Source organism: Arachis stenosperma, chromosome 1 (genome assembly GCF_014773155.1).
Source record: "Arachis stenosperma cultivar V10309 chromosome 1, arast.V10309.gnm1.PFL2, whole genome shotgun sequence".
Classification (NCBI taxonomy): domain Eukaryota; kingdom Viridiplantae; phylum Streptophyta; class Magnoliopsida; order Fabales; family Fabaceae; genus Arachis; species Arachis stenosperma.
In genome coordinates, this window is record NC_080377.1 from 13,738,436 (window position 1) to 13,761,037 (window position 22,602).

At 32.3% G+C, this 22,602-nt stretch overlaps 1 protein-coding gene across 1 annotated transcript; it reads left to right on the forward strand.

Annotated features, from left to right (window-relative positions):
- Positions 1–17,321: 17,321 nt before the first annotated feature.
- Positions 17,322–22,180, forward strand: LOC130965979 (subtilisin-like serine-protease S). Its single transcript, XM_057890731.1, has 12 exons — positions 17,322–17,691; positions 17,801–17,895; positions 18,023–18,120; positions 18,321–18,479; positions 18,957–19,068; positions 19,201–19,436; positions 19,551–19,846; positions 20,045–20,139; positions 20,229–20,471; positions 20,674–20,788; positions 21,015–21,198; positions 21,609–22,180. Exons 1-12 carry the CDS (start codon positions 17,608–17,610, stop codon positions 22,178–22,180), a joined length of 2,289 nt encoding a protein of 762 aa, XP_057746714.1. The 5' UTR covers positions 17,322–17,607.
- The last annotated feature ends 422 nt before the right edge of the window (positions 22,181–22,602 follow it).

Sequence of the window (22,602 nt, forward strand, 5' to 3'; positions counted from 1 at the left end):
ATGTTTGAGCCGATTAGAAATCTCAAGTGACTTTAAGTCCGAACTCCTAAAGGCTCATCAAGATGATGAAGCGTTATGGAAAGTGTTACCGGCCATTGAGCAAGGAAAACAGTGGAGAGTGTCAGAAGAAAAAGATGGGTTATGGAGATTCAAGGGTAGGATCATTGTGCCGGATGTTGGCGCTTTGAGGCAAGATATTTTAAAGGAGGCACACAAAAGCGGATTCTCCATTCACCCGGGAAGTACTAAAATGTACCATGATTTAAAGGTGATGTTTTGGTGGCCGGGTATGAAGAAAGATGTGGCGGAATATGTTTCAAAGTGCTTAACTTGTCAAAAGGTAAAGATTGAACATCAAAAGCCCGCCGGTGTGTTGCAACCTTTAGAGATTCCACAATGGAAGTGGGAAAGTATTGCAATGGACTTTGTGTCAGGATTGCCAAGGACTAGGGCTGGTTTTGATGCCATTTGGGTGATTGTGGACCGACTGACGAAGTCAGCTCACTTTCTGCCCATTCGTATGACTTACACCCTTGAGGAGCTAGCACGGTTATACATAAAGGAGATTGTAAGACTTCATGGTGTACCTGCTACTATAATCTCTGATAGAGATCCTCGTTTCACTTCAAGGTTTTGGGGTGCATTTCAGAAAGCTTTTGGAACCCGATTAAGCTTGAGCACGGCTTACCATCCTCAAATAGATGGTCAATCTGAGAGGACGATCCAAACACTAGAGGATATGTTGAGAGCTTGTGTTTTGGACCAACCGGCGAGTTGGGATCGGTATATGCCATTAGTGGAGTTTGCATACAATAATAGTTATCATGCGAGCATTGGAATGGCTCCGTATGAGGCCTTGTATGGGAGGAAATGTCAATCTCCGCTATGTTGGTATGAAGCTGGAGAGAAAAGCTTGTTGGGACCGGAAATGATAGCTGAGATCACCGAATAAGTCAAGAAAATCCGAGATAGGATGCTCACGGCGCAGAGTCGTCAAAAGAGTTACGCCGATCAAAGGCGAAAGCCCTTAGAATTTGAGGAAGGGGACCATGTTTTTCTTAAGGTTACTCCGACTACGGGAGTAGGTAGGGCGATTAAGGCAAAGAAGTTGAATTCTCGATATATTGGTCCATTTCAAATCCTGGAGAGGATTGGACCGGTGGCGTATCGGATGGCTCTACCACCTCATCTTTCGAATCTGCACGACGTGTTTCACGTGTCGCAGCTTCGAAAGTACACTCCTGATGCTAGCCATGTGTTAGAACCTGAATCGGTTCAGTTAAGGGAAGATTTGACGCTTCCAGTGGCTCCAGTCAGAATTGATGATACTAGTATTAAACGGTTGCGTGGAAAAGATGTTTCACTAGTCAAAGTGGCATGGAGTCGAGGCGGAGTTGAGGAACACACTTGGGAACTTGAGTCGGAGATGCGAACGGATTATCCGCATTTATTCTCAGGTAATTGCATTTGAATTTTGTGGGCAAAATTCCCAATTAGGTGGGTAGAATGTAAAACCCGGTTAATTAACGGCTAATTAACCCATAAATGAGAATTTATTCTAGAAAGCCTAAAATGTGATTTTTATGGCTAAATGTGATAGAGGAGACTGAGACGAGAATTTTGGTACCAATTTTATAGAATTCGGACCAAGATTGGACCGAACGGGCCAAACCGGGCCAACCGGACCCAAAGTGGGCCCTTAGCCCAACATAACTTAACCAAAACCCTAGTTTTCAGCACTCTCTCTCCTCACAACACACTCAAACACGCTGAAATTGAAGAGAGGGGAGGAAGAACACTCTCTCAACTTCTTTTTCTCACTTGATCTTCAAACCACCATAACTTTTGATCTAGAGCTCCGATTGCCACTCCGTTTGCGGCCACGCGTTCACCGCGGAGAGCTCTACAAAACCCATACAATTAATCTTGAGGTAAGCCACGTGTTTCTGTTCGAAATTCCAGCCCTTATTTTCGAGTTTCATGGGTAAAATGTTGAGATTTTGGGCTCTTTGATGTTATAGGACCCAACTCTCTTGAAGGAGAAGGTTAATCTTGTCTCCTTGGACCTTGGGTGTGGTAAGATTCTCAACCCTAGTGTGATTTGTTGTTCTATGATGTTTGGGTATTGAGATGTTGTGTATGGGTATGATGGTTGTGGCTTAGGTTGTGTATATGTGTATATTGGAGCTTGATTGGTGACTTTGAAAAGTTTGGAAAGGGTTTGGTGGTGAAAAATCTGTTCTTGGAGGTGTTGAGGCCTTGAGAGCTTGTGGATAAGTGGTTTGGAAGTGCTCCGGTGGAGCTTGGGAAAATCGGCTAAGGTATGGTTTCGGTTTCCCGTATCTAATATGTAATGTGGTAGGAAATACTTAGGCTAGAGGCCCTAAGATAGGCATTGAATTGCTGATGTTGTTGAATGATTGAGATATATGATGTGGTCATATATGTGATGATGATTATTGATGCCTTGGTGGTATGATGTATGAGAAATATGCATGTTGTGATATATGTTTGATGATTGGTTATGGTTGAATTGTGGGTTGAACCATGTTGATGGTGAGTATGATGTTGATTGTGTACAATAATGATTTATTGGAATTGGTGTTGTTGAGAATTGGCATGAGGAATAGTATATGATATGTCAATGTGTTTGAGTTTGAGCCACTTGGGTGAAGTGGGGTAAAATGATGAGATAGTGATTTTGGTAAATTGTGGTAATGTGTCCATGTGTGAGTTGAGGAGGCTTGATGTTGAATTTGATACATTTTGATTGATTTCAAAAAAAAGGGATGAAAATGGCATGTTTTGGTTGATTTTGAAAAGAGTTGAAAATGGCTTGTTTTGAAAATGGCATATTGTGGTTTTGTATGAAAATATGGTTTTTGGGCATACTTTGATGGGACATAACTTGGACTACGGATCTCTGTTTTGTACCAAATCTGTTTAGAAATGAAATTGGATCCGGGATGTCAATGCCGTTCGAGGAACGGGTGAAAAACGATTTAAAATGAGGAAGTTATGTCCGTTGGAAGATTGGGGTTTAAATTTGTGAATTCTGCAGCTTTTAACTTAGAAAATTTTTAGCAGAATGACCCCTTGCGCGTGGGCGCACCTGGCGCGTACGCGCCGATCTTCCAGAAAGCGCCATCCACGCGTGTGCGTGATGTGCGCGGGCGCGCCGATTGTGCTGCACCCAATGCCCAGCCATTTTCCAGAGAGTTATGCCAGAACTGTGCTAGTGTTGTGCTTGGGGCACGAGAACACCCACGCGTACGCGTGGTTGACGCGTGCGCGTCGATTGGCAAATTTTGAATCCACGCGTTAGCGTGCATGACGCTTGCGCGTCGATAAGTTTTTGAGGCCATCCACGCGTGCGCGTGGAGTGCGCGTACGCGCGGCACTGTTTTCATCCCAAAGTTGATTTTTGAGTTTTAAAAGCCAAATCTCATACTTCTAAGCCTCCGATCTCACCACTTATGTCTTAAATCATTATGACATGCCTAGCTATTAGAAAGGGGCTAGTGAATGAGGTAACTTGCGAGTGAAGCAAGGGAAAAATGAATGATCAATGAGGATCAAGATGATTATGTGAGATGCGGAGGATGGTGGTGGAAGTACTTGTTATGCCATTGGCCGAAGGGCCGTGATTATTTGTGAATTGGCTGGTTCTGGATTGAACCATGAGCCGGAATAGCTGTGTATGCTATGAATATTGGCTGGTTATGAATTTAACCGTGAGCCGGAATGGCTGTGTATGATTATGAATATTGGCTGGTTCTGGATTGAACCGTGAGCCGGAATGGCTGATATGGATGTTGATCCATGGATGAGAATTCATGCATGTTGATGCTGAATTATTGATGATTGTGAATTGCACTTCCACTATCAGAGATACGAGTTTCCCTGGGTAGTAGCAGTGGCTAGCCACCACGTGCTCCAGGTTGAGACTTGATACTCTGTTGACCCTATGTCGTAAGTGTGGCCGGGCACTGTGAAAGACCCGGATGAGCTCGCCCCCGAAATATTCACCAGTGAGGGTGATGGATATGGATCATGTTTATGATCAAGTTTATAACGAGTATAACTCGAGTTGGGGATGCGCGACAGAGGGACAGTCCAATGGTTAGCGACCAGGACTTGTCGGGTTGGCTCTATAACAGACAAGATGATATCATCGGCCACTAGGGACAGGCATTCATCATATGCATACTATGTGAATTGTTTGAGATTGCCTATTTGACTGCATATTACTTGCTAATTGTCTAAATGTCTTAATTGCTCCTATTTGTATATTCTTTGTTGATATAACTGTGTTTGCTACATTATACTCCTGTTGGTGGTTGGGAGGTTTGAAGGAATTGGAAAGGGAAGTATTAGTTAGACTGAAGAATCTTTAGTCAGATGCCCTTATATGGTTTAGCTTGTTTATAAGCTTTGATATTATCTGGAGGAAGTTCTAGGATTGCCTTTGTCTTTCCTCTATTATTATGTATTATATATGTGGAAGCTGTTACCATGCTGGGGACCTCTGGTTCTCACCCATGCGGATTTTGTGGTTTTCAGATGCAGGACGTACGGTTTCCCGCTGAGGCATGCTGGAGACTTCTAGATTTGCGAAGATTCCTTGTTCTTGGGGTCTATGTTTTGGTTTATATGTTTTGCTTAGATACTTTTATCTCCATTAAATAATACAAACTGTGATGACTCCTCTTATGGGAGATTTTGGAGAATAGGTTATATGTATTTGTGTCCCTTTGGGTTTCCTTTGGGGTTTTCCTTATTTTATCATATGTATATATTGCTATGCTCGGACCGGTTATCTTCGCAGCTGGATCTTGAGTCTTGATATTCCTGTTTTTGACACTCCTTTGTATATACATAATCTCGCGTTGGATTATCCTTGTTCGTTACGTTATCGATCGGAGTGTTGCGCTTTTAAGTTGCGATGGTTTTTGTTTACCCCTTTTTCTACAAAGGCTCCTAGTTATAATCAATCATTCATACTACTATACATACTAAATTTTTATTTTAGAGGTCATAATACCTTGCCATCTCTGAATTATGACTTAAGCATAAGACTCTGTATGGTAGGGTGTTACACTTGTCACTATGCAAAGCAAAAAAGAATTTTCTTTGTACCAAGAATTACATAAAGTAAGAACAAATTTGATGTTATGCATATTGACATTTGGGGTCCAATAAATACTATATCAATTTCTAGTTTTAAGTACTTCTTAACGATAGTAGAAGATAAAAGTAGATTCACTTGGATTTATTTCATGAAAGAAAAAAGTGAAGCTGCTGAATTAGTTAAAAGTTTTGTTAAATTAATTGAAACCCAATTCGGTATCACTATCAAGAAGATTAGAATGGACAATGGACTTGAATTCAAACTTAATGCTTTCTATGCACTAAAGGGAATCATACATCAAACATCATGCGTCGAAACGCCTCAACAAAATGGAATAGTTGAGATGAAACATCAGCATATTCTAGAAATAACAAGAGCATTGATGTTTCACTCCAACTTACCCAAAAAATTTTGGAATTATGCTGTGGCACATTCATTTCAATTGATGAATAGAATTTTTAGTAGTATTTTAAAAAATGTCTCACCATATTAATTATTATATGATAAACAGTCAGATATTTCATATCTAAGAATCTTTGGATGTTTGGTGTATGCATCTACACTAGTGAATCATAGAAGCAAATTGGATAAAAGGGCCAGAAAGTGTGTCTATCTTGGTATAAAGGAAAGAGTTAAAGGATATTTACTGTAGGACCTTGGCAGTAGAGATATCTTCATTTCAAGGAACACCTTTTTCTATGAATTCGTTTTACCTTTTACAATACAGGAAACTGTACAAAATGAGATAGTTGAGATTGAAACACACCCAGATTTTTGCATACATTTGACAATTCTTTGTGCATTGAAATTCAACAATCATACACACAACCAGGATTACAACAGCAAACTGCATCTAGGTCCCCATCCTTAGATCATGCACCATCAGTATCCTCTCATACCAATATTCCTATTCCATCACACACTCCCATTATGCAACCCTTAAGAAGGTCCACTAGGGAGACAAGAAAACCAGCATACCTTGCTGATTTTCAATGCATGATTGCTTCATCAGCTCTATTAGCTACACCAGATTTCAGCACAACTCATTCTTCACAATGTCTTCATGAAAAAAATTTTGAACATCAGTTTGACATTATTCATGATTTAAAACAAAATTTCTTTGAACATTCCACTCTGCTATTGTTTGAATCCTCCATACTAGATTCTGCTTTATCACTCATTCCATTATGTCCATCCTCCATTATATTTGTCAATCAAGCCACCTTTCAGCCAAAACACACTGAACCCAAATGCTATGCTGAAGTTGTCACTGATCCAAAATGGCAAGAAGCAAACAATGTAGAGTTAAATGCTCTAAAAAAAAATAAGACTTGGACTCTAACACCTCTTCCAGTTAGAAAAAGGATTGTAGGCTGCAGATGGGTGTTTAAATTGAAGCTCAATGCTGATGGAATGGTGGAACGCCACAAGGCCATATTAGTGGCACAGGACTTCACCCAGACGACTGGGGTAGACTATCTTGAAATATTTAGCCTAGTTATGAAGATGACAAACCTTCAAATCTTAGTTGCCATAGCAGCGGTCAAAGGCTGGTTCGTGCATCAATTAGATGTCAACACGGCCTTCTTACATGGGAATCTTGTTGAAGAGGTCTATATGAAGCCTCCTCTTGGACTGTTCTTCTCTGGCCTGGGACTGGTATGCAAGTTAGATCGTTCTCTTTATGGCTTAAAACAAGCCAACAGGCAGTGGAATACTAAACTCACTTCCACTCTTCTCTCGATTGGTTACTGTTAGTCTCGAAGTGACCATAGCCTTTTCACCAAATCTACAAAATCTGGTTTCACATTTATACTAGTATATGTTGATGACCTAATTGTTTCAGGGGATGACATGGCAGAGATTAGCTTCATCAAACAGTATTTGCATCTTTTGTTTAAGATCAAAGACATTGGTGAACTTAAGTTCTTTCTTGGCTTGGAGGTGATTCGAAGCAAGAGGGGAATCATGGTGAATCAAAAGAAATATTGCCTCGATTTCTTGAAGGATTATAACCTACTAAATGCCAAGCCAGCAGCAACACTTATGGACTACACCATCAAATTGACCAAGAATTCAAGAAATCCATTGCAGTCTAATACAGAATATAGGAAGCTGATTGGAAAACTGATTTATTTGACTAATACTAGGCCAGAAATTAGATATACTATTGGAAGACTAAAGTCAATACTTGGATTGTCCCACAAACATACACTTTGAAGCAGCATTGAGAGTTTTGAAATACTTAAGAAGAACACCAACCAAAGGGCTGATTTTTGCAGCTAACACAGATTTAACACCCACTGATTTTTCAGACAGCGATTGGGGCACTTGTTCAGATATAAAGAGATCAACCTCAGGCTACTACTTTTTCATTGGCACTTCAATTGTATCCTGAAAAAGTAAGAAACAAAGTACAGTCGCCAATTTTTCATGTGAGGCTGAATATAGAGCTCTAACAATGGCTACACAGGAGGCACAGTGGATCACTTATGTGCTGCAAGATCTGAGAATAAGGTTGAAAAACCAATTGAAATATACTCTGATAGCCAATCTGCATTGTATATTGCCGCTATTTCCGTATTTCATAAGAGAACCAAACATATAGAGATGGATTGTCACATTGTGAGAGACAAATGGTAAGAGTAAGTCACAAAATTACTACTCATCTCCACCCACAATCAAGTGGCAGACACATTGACAAAAGAATTGACTCCTAATCAGTTTTAGCAATGTTTGAGCAAGTTGAGAATGATGAAGAGCATCAATTCTAGCTTGAGAGGGGGTGCCACATGAATAAACACATGGAGTAACTTGTTACAGTAGTTAGTAGTTGATTTAGTTGTAAATAATAGTTAGTTAGGAGGCTAATTGTTGTTATTTTTAATAGTTACAACCAGCTGTAAAAATAAGTCAAGAAAAACCCAATTCAATCAAATGAGTCTTTTAGATTGTGAGAGAACTTTCATTGCTCTCCTCTGGTCATAATTTCCATCCTTTGAAGTTCTTCCATTCTCTTCCTGAATATTTCACCACTTCAATAATATCATTCACTCTTTAAATTTATTAGATAAATATTTTTTATTTTAATATTAACATGACCTTATTTATATCATATTTTATTAAAATTAAAATTACTATAAAATTTTTTAAAATGTTAAATTATAAAAACACACAATAAAGAGGTATATATATTATCAGAAAAAATATAATTCAAAAAATAATGATAATAATATTATCCTGATTCAAAAAGAGTATATATAAATTAAAATATATGTTAGTTATTTAGAAAAGATAATTTTAATTAAATGTCATGAATATTCATATTTGTCTTCATTTTTTAAGTGGTAGGCCAAAATATGAATCTGAATCTAAAGAAGTTTTCATTTTTCAAAAAATAGTGAAAAAACAAAATAAATGAGAATGCTTATTTTTTTGTTTTTAAATATTAAACTATAAAAATAATTAATAAACAAAATAGAAAAATATAAAAATTGTGTACCTAAAGAAAATCCTTCGTAATTCATCATACATCTCCTGAGTAAACACCCAACTCGGTCCTTATCGATTTTTACGAAGGACAAAGCGATCCCTGTCCAAAAAAAAAGGGACACTTCGACCCTCAACCTTTTTATTTTGGGACAATACGATCCCTCTGTTAAAAAAATTATTTAAATAATAATAAAAATTAATTTTGTGTGAGTTTTATTTGTATTTTGTGGGGTTTTAAACCTCCACAAACTATTAATAAGTTTATTTTTGAAAAATTCCTTCACTAATGGTGGTTAAGTGAAGAAAAACTATCAATGAAAATGATACCACAAAAAAATAGTAATTGTAGTACAAATACTTTTTAAAAGAAAAAAATAACATCAAATAAGAAATGAAAAATGAGAACTTTAATATTGATAATATTGGTATTAGTGATGATGACGGTAGAGGAGATAATAATGATGATAAATCAATAAAAATAATAGAAGTAGGAGCCATAATAATGAGGATGAAGAAGGTAGTGATAGTAGTAGTAGTAATTAGCTATATTATTGAAAATAATTTTGTGAATGTTTAAAACCCCCCACAAAATACAAATAAAAATTCCACAAAACCAATTTTTATTATTATTTAAATAATTTTTTTAACAAGGGATCGTATTGTCCCAAAATAAAAAGGTTGAGGGTCGAAGTGTCCCTTTTTTTTGGACAAGAATCGCTTTGTCCTTCGTAAAAATGGACAAGGACCGAATTAGATGTTTACTCTACATCTCCTTATCAATAACTTATTGAGTCTTAAAAAACTATCACATTTATTGACCATAAAAATAACTATATAAATGATTCAAGATTATTCAATTAAATTGATTCCTTAATATAAGGACGTTCAGGTTAAAAACTGGTTATGCAGCTTTCTGGGTATTCTGCATTTATCTAGTATGATGCATGTCTATTCCTAACGCAGGTCATGAGCTCATGTGTCGGTTGCCTATCCGCTCTCGACATTATCCGGGCACAAGTCCTAGATATGGCTTTCCAGATGCATACAGTGTGCTTATAAATCGTACGGTTAGGCCGCATACAGTGTGACTTTCCAAATCAATAAGTGTACATCTGGAAAACAGTTCTCAGTGTGTGGGCGTCCCCACTTTACATTTGGCACTAAGGCCCAAATAATGTCACATCTGCTCTCCTGTGGTAGTCATTCCATTAATTAATATATTTCTTTAATCTTTGTTCTCTGCTTTCCTATGTCAGAGATCCTTTTAGTTAATATATTCTTTAATCTTTGTTCTCTGCTCTCCTGTGATAGAGATTCCTTTAATTATCTTTCTTTCCTTTACTTTTCGTTCTTCTTCTTCTTTTCTTTCTTATCAAACCGAACTCAAATCATTTTTATTTAAAACTAACACCATTTTTTATAACCTTTTCCAAACCTCCGAAACCACTTCACTTACAACAAGTTCTTCTTTCATACAAAAAATCAGTTCTTACTTAACCATGATTTTTTCAAATCGACTTCAAAACCATTTCAGATTTAAACTTCTTTAAAAAACTAAAAGAATAATTTATTAAGTAAATCTCACGGCAGGATCTCAAGACTTTAGGGAGGATGTCAATTAAATTCGTTCTTTAAAATTAACAAACTCTTTAAATCATAATTCCTTAAAATGTAGTTCTTTAATCAAACTCAAAACATAAGTCTTTCTTAGTAAATCAAATCCAAACGTACATCTTTTCTTAATAAATCAAAAACTAACTAATACAATTTCTCAAGTTCAACCTTTTTCTAAAATATAATTCAAAAAATAATAATAATAACATTAACTTGATTCAAAAAGAGTATATATAAACCAAAATACATGTTAGTTATTTACAAAAGATAATTTTTATTTAAATGTCATGGATATTCATATTTGTCATCATCTTTTTTAAGTAGTAGGCCAAAATATGAATCTAAATATGAAGAGGCCTTCATTTTTTTTATAAATAATAGAAAAATATAATAAATGAGAATGCTTATTTTTTCGGTTTTAAATATCAAACTATAAGAATAATTAATAAAAAACAGGAGGGGTATAAAAATTATGTATCTGAAAAAAATCTTTCGTAATTCATCATACATCTCCTTATCAATAACTTATTGAGTCTAGAAAAACTGTCAGATTTATTGACCATAAAAATAACTATATAAATTATTCAATTAAAAATTATGTGTAACAAAATCAAAATAAAAATAAAAAATATTATTTACAAATTAACTATTTATAAACGTTATTAAGTTTGATTATTTATTTTTAATAGTATTTAATTTAAAGTCGAGATAAAAATTTATATTTAAAGCATTCTCTATCTTTATGCATAATTTCAATTGTTAAAAATATTTTATTTTTCTTTTTAATTTTTATTTACTTTTCAAAATTATTAATTTATATTTTTATTATGTCCCCTTACTATATCAAACACTATTCTTTCTTTTACTATTATTCTCTATACACATACCTGTTATTGTCTCATCGCCATTATTATTATTATATTACCTTGTTCTCCTTTTTCATTTTTTCCTTCTCCTTCCCCTTCTCTTTCCCTTACCGTAATTAATTATCACCAAGTCTTAATATTGCAACTTTTAATCTTGTATCACTTTGATTTATAACCATCTATCCTGTTAACTTTTATGAGTTGATGAAATTTTGTTAAAAAAAGTAAGACATAAAGTATTTAAAATTTTTATCCAAATTATCAAATTAACTTTTAGAATGTATAAAATTTATAAATTTAAATTAAATAAGATATTAAACAAATTTATTATGTTGTTATTATGTATAACAAAATTAAAACAAAAATTAAAAATATTATTTACAAATTAATTATTTATAAACGTTATTAATTTTAATTATTTATTTTTAATAGTATTTAATTTAAGGTGGGGATAAAAATTTATATTCAAAGCACTCTTTATCTTCATGCATAATTTTAATTGATAAAAAATATTTTATTTTTATTTTTAATTTTTTAAATTTTATTTAATTTTATTATTTTTCAAAACTATTTGTTTATATTTTTTATTATTTTTTACCCACCATAATTAATTATCACCAAGTATTTATGTTACATATTTTATATGTTAATCAAATAACCAGTTCCATATGTCAAACAAATGATATTATAGAAGTCAAAATAAATTATGTTTTTGTAATATAATTCATTTATTTTAGTTTAATTTAAAAATAAATATTAATGTACTCAAATTTTAAATATAATTCTCTATATAATTAATAACCAGTCCCATATGTCAAACAAATGATATTATAAAAGTCAAAATAAATTATGTTTTTGTAATATAATTCATTTATTTTAGTTTAATTTAAAAATAAATATTAATGTACTCAAATTTTAAATATAATTATCTATATAATTAATAATTTAAAAATTAAAAAAAATTTATCCCATATGAAATAATTTAAAAAGAAAAAAATGAATTTAATAAAATATTAGACTTTTTCAATTCATCATTGACAGGTATAGATTCACAAAAATAAAAAATACATATAAGATAAAAAGAAATTAGTTCTTCATTGATAAGAAAAAAAGACATAGCACTATTTTTGTACGTGAAATACTAGGGAGAAATTAAAAAGGTAAAAAATGATGAAAATATTAATTGGGTAAGTAAATTAAAAAAAAATATAGATGAAAGTTATACATTAAACTTAATAACGGCAGTAAAATTAAATGAAATTTGTAGTGATGGATACAATGCAATTGAGCTGAAGGTAAAAAAATAATGATAGCGAGAGAAATATAACAAAGTGCATCGAGATGTCAAAAGGAAGCAGCAAAATGGATGAAATATATATATATATATATATATATATATATATATATATTATGATTAAAAAAATTTTAATAAAATAATTAGAATGAGGCTAAACTGTTGGCTAGACCATCAGAATACAGACATACTCAAAACAATACAATACAAACAAAGACTAACATAAAACTAAACAAAACATAATTTAAATGAATACCTCAAAATATAATAAGATCTATAAAAAAATTATTTATTATCACTGGTTAAATACTTGTTGGTTTCTAATTATTTTTTTTCTCATTTCATATATGGCCACGAAAATAAACATTTTGACATGATTTTTATCTAGTTTAAGACGTTAGAAAAACTTATTTAAACAATTATTGCGTGCAGAAAAGAGTTCATAAGATAAAGAAGGAGAATTAGAAAAAAAAAGAGATTGTGGGAGTAAAAAATTGAATAGAAGTTATGCGTGAATTTTGTAACTGTTAGTGAAATATGTTAGTGAAATAAGTAACTGCAAAATAATTTTAAATTATGTTAGTCGGGTTAAAATAAGAAATAAAAATTGGACACCAAATGAAAATAAACATTTTGATATAGTCTTTGTCTAGTTTAAAATATCACAAAAACTTATTTAAACAATTATTGCGTACAGAATTCATAGCTATAGGAGGAGAATTGGAAAAAAAAATAAAAAAAGGAGATTATGGGAGTAAAGAATTACAGAATTCATAGCTAAAGGAGGAGAATTGGAAAAAAAATATAAAAAAAAAAGAGATTATGGGAGTAAAGAATTGAACATAATTTATTCGTGAGTTTTATAACTGTTAGTGAAATAAGTAATTACAAAATAATTTTAAATTATGCTAGTAGAGTTAAAATAAGAAATAGAAAATTGAACACCAAATCTTATGTATCGACATTATATATTGTTATAGATATTTCTAAAATAATATCATATACTATTTTATTTTAAAGTGGTATATTAAGCTTATACTTTAATTCATTATTTGTAATTGATATCAACCAATATATATATAATTTACCGGGAATTTTACATGTGAGGATCGAATTGAAGATCATTTTCAGTACTGTGGTGCATCTAGGTAGCAAATTACTATTTTACTATCTATACATATAATTATCTGTCATAATTTTTTAATTAATAAGCCATAATGCACGCAGCATCTTTCTATATTATTATAAATTTAGATCACTGCATTTATATTATCAAAGAAGAGATCTACATCTTGGGATCATATTCATGATTTGGTTTTGGAAAATGATAGTAAACCCAAAAGGGTATGTTCCTATGATTGATGGGATGAAAGAAAGGAACAAATGGAAAGTAAAAAGATGTGGTAATATTAATATAAGGATTAAAGTGGTTGACAGAGAAAATATGCACACTTTATAATTGATTGTTTCAGTTCAATAATAATTTTGCAGATATAATAAGGGCAAGGTTTCGGTGCAAATAATAATGTCAACCCTTTCTATCATGATGACAGCCTATAAGACCCTTTGTAAAAAAAAAATTCCATAAAACAAAAGGGATAATAATAAAATGAAACTAGAAATATCGATGTACACCAAATTTGCATTTTAAAATGGTTTAAAAAATTAAATCTATCACTGTCAAATTATATTTTTCATCCAATTTCTTATTATAAAGCTGAGTTTGAAAAGAAAACTGAAACTAGGAAACTGAGATTGAAAAATAGAATAAATTAAATCTTTATATTATATTTGGTATAAAATATATTAAAGTGAGATATGTTTGAATAAATATAGAAATTGAAGAATAAATTTAAATTTTAAAAAATTAAATGAGTGTATTTTCAAAAAGTTTTTTTATTAAAATTTTAATTTTTTATCTTAAAAGATTTTAGTCAACTACATCTTCATTTTCTAAATATACCGAGAAGATTAAAATTATTCCAAAACTAAAATTTTAATTTTAATTTTTCACCATCAAATATAATATTAAATCTCCGTTCTTTAATTTCAGTCGTCTTAATCTTTGAAAATAAATACTACCTAATTGTTTCATGTTTTTTGTGTTATGAAGTATTTGCCTGTTTGGGTGAAACCAATGAATGGGTGATCCCATAATCCAGTTCATGATAGGCTGGGCTCTTTTTGTAATTATAACACAGAATGATAATATTATATTGCAAGTACTAAATAGTAAATTCAAAATAGTGTGGGCGTGTAATGCCAAGAAGCCATGCACGGTTGTCTATTTGTCTTATACCTAAGAATTAAGATCAAGAGGAAGAGGAAATAAAGCATAGTATATATATGCAATGATGTCATTTAAGATTAAATTACTCCCTGAAATGTTGGCATGTAGCTACCAAGGAGTAATACAATGATTAACGTAATTTTTATTTGAGAAAAGGATAAATAGGTTTTTACCTTTTGTTCTATGGACATTTTTGTTTTTGATCATTAAAAAATATTTTTAAGTCTTTTATCTTTATAAAATTTAGACAGATTAGTCTCTCTGTCCAAATATTTTCGTCAGAGACTGATCCGTCCAAATACTTCCGTCAGAGATTGATCTGTTCAAATTTTGTGAAGGTCAAAAATTTAAAAATATTTTTTAGTAATCAAAAATAAAAATGTCTGTAGGACAAAAAAATCAGGACCTATTTATTTTTTTCTCTTTTTATTTTTATTTTTGAGAAATATGGAAAGTAATAATAGTGATGGTAATGGATGGTTGTACATATCTGTGAGCAAGCTCATCATTATTATTATTAGAGGAAGATAAAAATTGCACACACATCCAAAAGAATGTTGACTTTTGGGCACTGAAATTCTATGAGAATGATTCATGGTAACGGTAAAGTTTCTTTGCACTCTTTTTATTTTTTAACAGAAACGAAAGAGATACAAAGTAAAGTTAAGATACATAGATCATCAATAGTTTTTTTTTAGTTAATATTTTGATTCATTTATTCTTTTGTAATACGAGTATTGATATATTTTTCCATCATTATATATAATCATTATATAGTTTATGGTTTAATGGCTTTAGCCATTTGAATTAATGTTGAAAATTAGAGCACTTCGTATATATAAAATCACATGTTTCAGTAGTTTATATGATTCTGACTTAGATGAAGGTATATCAAAGAAGATTATCAAGAAGAACATTCTTTAAAAAAAAAAAGTGTATGAGCAAAAAAAAAAAAAAGAAGAAAGAATTAATAAGAAAACAAATTCACAACCAAAAAAGACCTTTTACTGTTTTACAGAACCATAAATTGTTATTTAAAGAAAAGCACTACTTTTTATGATTAATATATAATTTCTGAGGAATAATTTATATATGACAAAACCATGTAAAATTTTTGAAAAAGATAAAAATCTATTGATGATTGAGACACATATATGAAAGCTCAATTATTTATTGAGCTCTCAGCAAGTGACAAAATATAGAATAAGAACTACCAATGATTAGATATTATAATAATAATTTTATATGCTAAAAATGAGGAATCAAAAAACAAGTAAAGGGTGTTGGCATGCTTGCCTCCACTAAGCTTGAGTGTTAATTACATTTGCTTTTTAACAGTCTTTGGGAAATGAGAGGGCAATATGGACATTTTACTAGACACCCAGAAATGAAATATAGATGCTTTTCTGGTTTTTTGTCTTGATACAAAAAAGAAGCACCAATCCCTTTCTCTCTGTCCTTACCTTTGTCTTTTCTTTTGAAGTGATTCTTTTATGTAGATACAAAAATGATGCATGATATCCAAGAATATATTCATACTAAAGGATAAATTTTTATCTTTATATGGACATTTACCCTTAAATTTTTTTCAAATATATAAGTATCAAGTATAATATTCAAAATTAATTTATATTTCTCTAATAGATAAGAAAAGGAAATTGTTGTAAATTTAATCACAACTTCACATAACATGCACACGCAGAGACCACTAATCCTTAAACACCATACTCAAGTTTCACAAAGTATATTTTATCGAGACTCTAGATAATTTTAATGAATTTTATTCTAATAGATAATTTTTTTAATAAAAAAGATATGTTTTATTTTTTTAACGTACTTTGAAATTTTTGTATAGTAAAAATAAAAGTATTAAAAAACTTTTTTTAAGAAGTTATAATTTATATTATTTTAAAAAATTAAAAAATATTTTTTATATAATAAATAAATAAAAAGTATTTTTATATTATTATATTCAAATATAATTAATAAATAATTTTTTTATATAAAATATCTAAACCTAAAATTATTTTTATTTTTTTATAAAAGAGTTACTTAAAACTTTTTTTATAAAAAATTAAAAACTCATCCAAACAAGTCTCTTCTCATAAATTCTCTCTCTTCTCATCATTTAACACTTTATTTAGATGCTATTTTTGATAAAGATATTTTTTTATTTTTTTATAAAAATAATAATTTTATTTTTGAATATCTTATATAAAAAAAAATTTTATCTATCGTTTATATTTGAGTAAAATAAGATAAAAATATTTTTTTTGTAAAATATTTTTTTAAAAAAAATCTTTTAAAAAATATAAATTATAACTTTTAAAAAAAATAATTTTTTATTTTTTTAATATTTTTAATTTTATTATTAAAAATTTATCAAATATATTAAAAAATAAAAAAATTATTTTTTATTAATTTAATAATGGCCAAATAAACACTAAATTAGCTTTAAGGTTTACCATTACATGAGCAGAGTACATTTTGGCCTTTTGCCGCCACACTATTTCTACTACACTGCTCTGCTACTCCATCTTCTTTATTCTTTTTCTCCTCTCATACTGTCATCTTATTTTTGTAGTTAAAAGAAAAATTAAATAATACTTTGTTGGATTATTATTACTATTTGTTAAGAACACATGACAGCTACTAATAAGGCACCTTAACCATGTTTCTCTCTCTGCTCTTTTGCCATCTGGGTTGTTACTCATTGTCCACTTTCTTCTTGTTTTTCTCTTCTTTCTCATCATCACACTCAAAATCCTGAATTTGGTTTCTGCAACTTTTTTGTCTTCATCACTCTTATCCACTTTATTATTCATATACTTCTGCTTCTTAGCCCCCACTACATGTTAATACACTTTCTGTTGTTTTTAAGGCCAAAGTTTGTAACTTTCAGTCAACATTTTTAGCACCAATGTCTAGAAGAAGCAGTGCGTTGTTTTATCTCTTTCTTGCAGTGCTTGTTGCAGAAAAAGTTAGCTTTTGCTTTTCTGCTAAGGTAAATTCAGGCACAAGTTATTGTTTTTATGTCCCATGTTCTTTTTTTTTTTTTGTTTCTCTTGGTGTGTGTGAGGAACTTTTGTTATGATTTGTTTCTTGTATTGCAGGTTTATGTAGTGTACATGGGAAGCAACAATGGTGAAAACCCAGATGATATTCTGAAGCAACACCATCAAATTCTTGCTGAAGTTCATAGTGGAAGGTCAGTTTTTTTTTTCTGAAATCTATGATGTAGCCGACCCACCTTAGAAATTTTTTTTTTTGTTATTGTTGTCTGTATCTGTGGCAGTAGCATTTGATTTGAGTCATTGGAATTGTTTTTGATGCAGCATTGAGGAAGCACAAGCTTCTCATGTTTATAGCTACAAGCATGGTTTTAAAGGATTTGCAGCCAAGCTCACTGATGAACAAGCTTATCATATTTCAAGTATGCCATTGAGATTTTCCTTCTATTTGATTTGCAAATCATCTGTATCACAGTTAGTTATGAATGTACCAAATCTTTTGTTTGATAGAATTATAGAATAGATGAAGTAAAATAATACTTTTTTCCTTTGATCCATTTAGACCAAGATTAGTAGTAGTGTCTAATGTAATAGCTTTTCTATTGTGTTTAAATTTGAGCAGAAATGCCAGAAGTGGTTTCTGTGTTCCCCAATTCCAAGAGAAAGCTGCATACAACTCATTCATGGGACTTCATGGGGCTTCTTGATGACCAAACCATGGAGACTCTTGGCTACTCCATAAGGAACCAAGAAAATATCATAATTGGTTTCATTGATACTGGTAAAGTAACCAACAAGTGTTACTATTTTTAGTAAAAGTGTCATAGTAGACAGTAATTCTTGTTGCATTAAATTTCTTGACCCCCTACATGCTCAGAATAATAATAAATTTGAGACCTTTTTCCCTTAGAAGTACCATATAGGCATTAATTCTTTGGTTCAGAAGAACTTCAACTTCCAGTTCCAGTTTTAGTACACAACTTCCATATTAGCCTTTCATTTATTACTTTTGTGTCAGAAACTCTGCCCCCCTTTATGTTTCTCCTTCTAGCAGTAGAATCTTAAGGAAGCTATTATTAATGACAGTGGAACATAATTAAGGTAGTCACATTCTTTCTAATGAAGAGGGTAATCACACATTCACAATTACTCTTAAGGTTTATCAAACACACTACAAAATATCTTAAGGAGCTTGCTTTGTTGAAGACCATAATTACTTGGATTTTGCTAATGGAATCACCTACTATTATTCACATAGGAATTTGGCCTGAATCCCCAAGCTTCATTGACACTGACATGCCTCCAGTGCCACCTGGATGGAAGGGAAAATGTCAACCAGGAGAAGCATTCAATTCTTCAACTTGCAACAGGTTTTTGATTCAATTGAAACTTATCTTCTCACCAATTTTATTCTTCTTTTCCCCTTCATTTCACATCATAGATAAAACCATGAGGATGACATCTTTCATTTGTTAATAATATTAATAAAATTTATGGAACAGGAAAGTAATTGGAGCTAGATACTATAAGAGCGGATATGAAGCTGAAGAGGAAGGTTCGGATGCAAAGATCTCATTCAGATCTGCAAGGGATAGCACCGGCCATGGTAGCCATACAGCGTCCATAGCTGCAGGGCGCTATGTGGCAAACATGAACTATATGGGGCTGGCAGCTGGAGGAGCCAGGGGAGGTGCACCTATGGCTAGAATTGCTGTGTACAAGACATGTTGGGATTCAGGTTCTGATATTATTAGTTACCTCCTTAATTCCTAGTTGATCATGTTTTCTATTCTTGTTTTATATTTTCAGATCCTAAAGAGGGTATTTTAGTCATAGAATTATTATGTAGCAGGTTGCTATGATGTGGACTTGCTAGCTGCATTTGATGATGCAATAAGAGATGGGGTTCACATTTTGTCACTATCTCTTGGAGCTGAGTCTCCACAAGGAGACTATTTCAGTGATGCAATATCTGTGGGGTCATTTCATGCTGCCAGCCGTGGTGTTCTTGTTGTGGCATCAGCTGGCAATGAAGGCCACCCTGCCTCTGCCACTAATCTTGCCCCATGGATCCTCACTGTTGCTGCCAGCTCAACAGACAGGGATTTCACTTCTGACATCATTTTTGGAAATGGTGTTAGAATCATGGTAAATATTCTTAGTCAAAAAGAGATTCTTGCGTGGATACAAATCTAACATCTCGTATTTGGGAGTATGCCTGAATATGAGATGTTAGAGTTGTATCTACGAAAGGAATTCTCAATCTTACTAGTTTCTTTTCAAAGGTGGACTTTGTTCATACAAATTATTAGTCCCTTGATTAGTTTGCTATGATTAATGAAACAGGGTGAAAGTCTTAGTATCTCAGAAATGAATGCTTCCACAAGTATAATATCTGCTTCTGAAGCCTTTGCAGGATACTTTACCCCTTATCAATCCAGGTGAAGCAAGGTACTTAAAAGTAAGAACTATGAAGAAACCAGTTCAAGAAAATGGCCTTTTAAGTTAGATTTTGTTGTGTTTTCTGTAGTTACTGTTTAGAGAGCTCTCTTAATAAGACCAAGACCAAAGGGAAAGTGCTAGTGTGTAGGCATGTAGAGAGTTCAACAGAATCAAAGGTGGCAAAGAGCAAGATAGTGAAAGATGCCGGAGGAGTTGGAATGATACTCATTGATGAGACAGATCAGGATGTTGCAATTCCATTTGTGATCCCCTCAGCTATTGTTGGAAAGAGAATTGGAGCAAGGATTCTATCTTATCTCAGAAGAACACGGTTTGTTTCATAACCTCTCAATTCACATCTGCTAGAAATGTAACCAAAATACTTAGTTATCTATATATGATCTTAGATGTTCAACATGATATATAAAATTATGAATACAATTATCATATATCTTCCTAAATAAGCTATGCTTTTTCTGCATTATCTACATAGTCTTACCAAGCATCATGTTGTTTGTTATATGGTGAAACAGTACTCCTATGTCAAGGATTTTCAAAGCAAAGACAGTTCTAGGAGCCCAGCCTGCGCCACGTGTAGCATCATTTTCTTCTAAAGGCCCCAATGCACTCAACCCTGAAATTTTGAAGGTGATACTCCCTTTCATCTTTGCATTCTTTACAACATTCATTGAATACTCCTTTTGTCCCCTTTTGTTTGTCATTGTTTTTTCTCTTATACATCCTTAGGTCAATGTATATGCATTAACCGAAGGATATACTGAAAAATAACATGGATAGGTAAAAGGAAACAGAATGATTGACTTTCATTTCATTCTTGGACTTGTTCTGACACTGTACTTGTAATGTTACATAGCCTGATGTGACTGCACCAGGACTGAATATACTTGCAGCATGGTCTCCAGCAGCTGGAAACACCTTCAATATTCTCTCTGGAACTTCCATGGCTTGTCCTCATGTCACAGGAATTGCAACCATAGTCAAAGCTGTACATCCTTCATGGTCTCCATCTGCTATCAAATCTGCTATCATGACCACTGGTAACATCACTTTCTAATTGTTTATGTCAGTTTCTAGGGGCCTAAAACTATGTTTCAGATTTCTTGATCAGATAAATTGCAACAGAAAAATTTAGTACTATATCATCTTAACCCTTGAAAGATTAGTTCACTTACAAAATAATTTCTTAGAGATTGATGTTAGTTTTGACTAAATTGCCGTTTTGACCTTTGAAATATTAGTTTGCTTATAATTTGGTTCTTTCTTTGGTGGATTTGTCAAAAGGAACCAGTTTTTCAAATACCAAGAATGATTATCAATCTTTGAGGGACTATTTTCTCGACGAATGAATCTTTCGAAGGTCCTAATAGTGGTTTAAACAAGAAAAATCCTTAATTGATTATCTAAATCCCAGATACTGAACATTGGCATGAATGACTTCAATTTGCAGCTACAATTCTGGACAAGAACCATAGACCGATTAGCGCGGATCCACAGCAAAGAAGGGCTAATGCATTTGACTACGGATCAGGTTTTGTGAACCCTGCAAGAGTTCTTGATCCTGGTCTCATCTATGATTCAGAGGCATCAGATTTTGTCACATTCCTATGTTCAATTGGCTATGATCAGCATTCACTCCATCTTGTCACAAGGAACAACAACAGCACATGTGAGCATAGAACACTCACAACTGCTTCTGATCTTAATTATCCATCAATTACAGTGCCAAATCTCAAAGACAGTGCCTCAGTAACTAGGATTGTTACCAATGTTGGAAAATCAAGAACTATTTACAAAGCTTCAGTGCTTTCTCCACCTGGTGTTAATGTCACTGTTATTCCAAACAGATTAGTATTCTCAAGATTAGGACAGAAAATCAAGTTCAGAGTGAACTTCAAAGTGAATAATGCTCCATCAAAGGGTTATGGATTTGGGTTCTTGTCATGGAGGAATAGAAGATCACAAGTCACAAGTCCCATAGTTGTCAAGGTTGCACCTTCAAATCATGGATTGGTCAGATAGTAATGCATGTAAATATATAGCAAAATATATATGTTAGTTTAAGAGTTTGAGATTACTATAGTCCATAGAACAACCATTCATATTGAATTCCTATTGACCAATGCCAAAGTTCACTAGTTTATATGATTGGCGCATAAGCAATCATTATATAAAACAGAATTCAAAGAAATTATATATGTAGATGCTTTGAGGTTACTTCCATTATTATTTATGGTTAATTCCTATTTTTAGATATGTTGAACCTGCATGAAATAACAAAAGTTGATCGTATTATGTACCCTATTTTGTAGGACAAACTTTTTACCTACCTCAAAACTGTAAGTAAAATACCCACATTTAATTGGCTCTAGGATCACTCACTCATATAAATAACACTATCATATTTTTCATCTCTCAAACTCACTAACACAGGGAGAGAATTT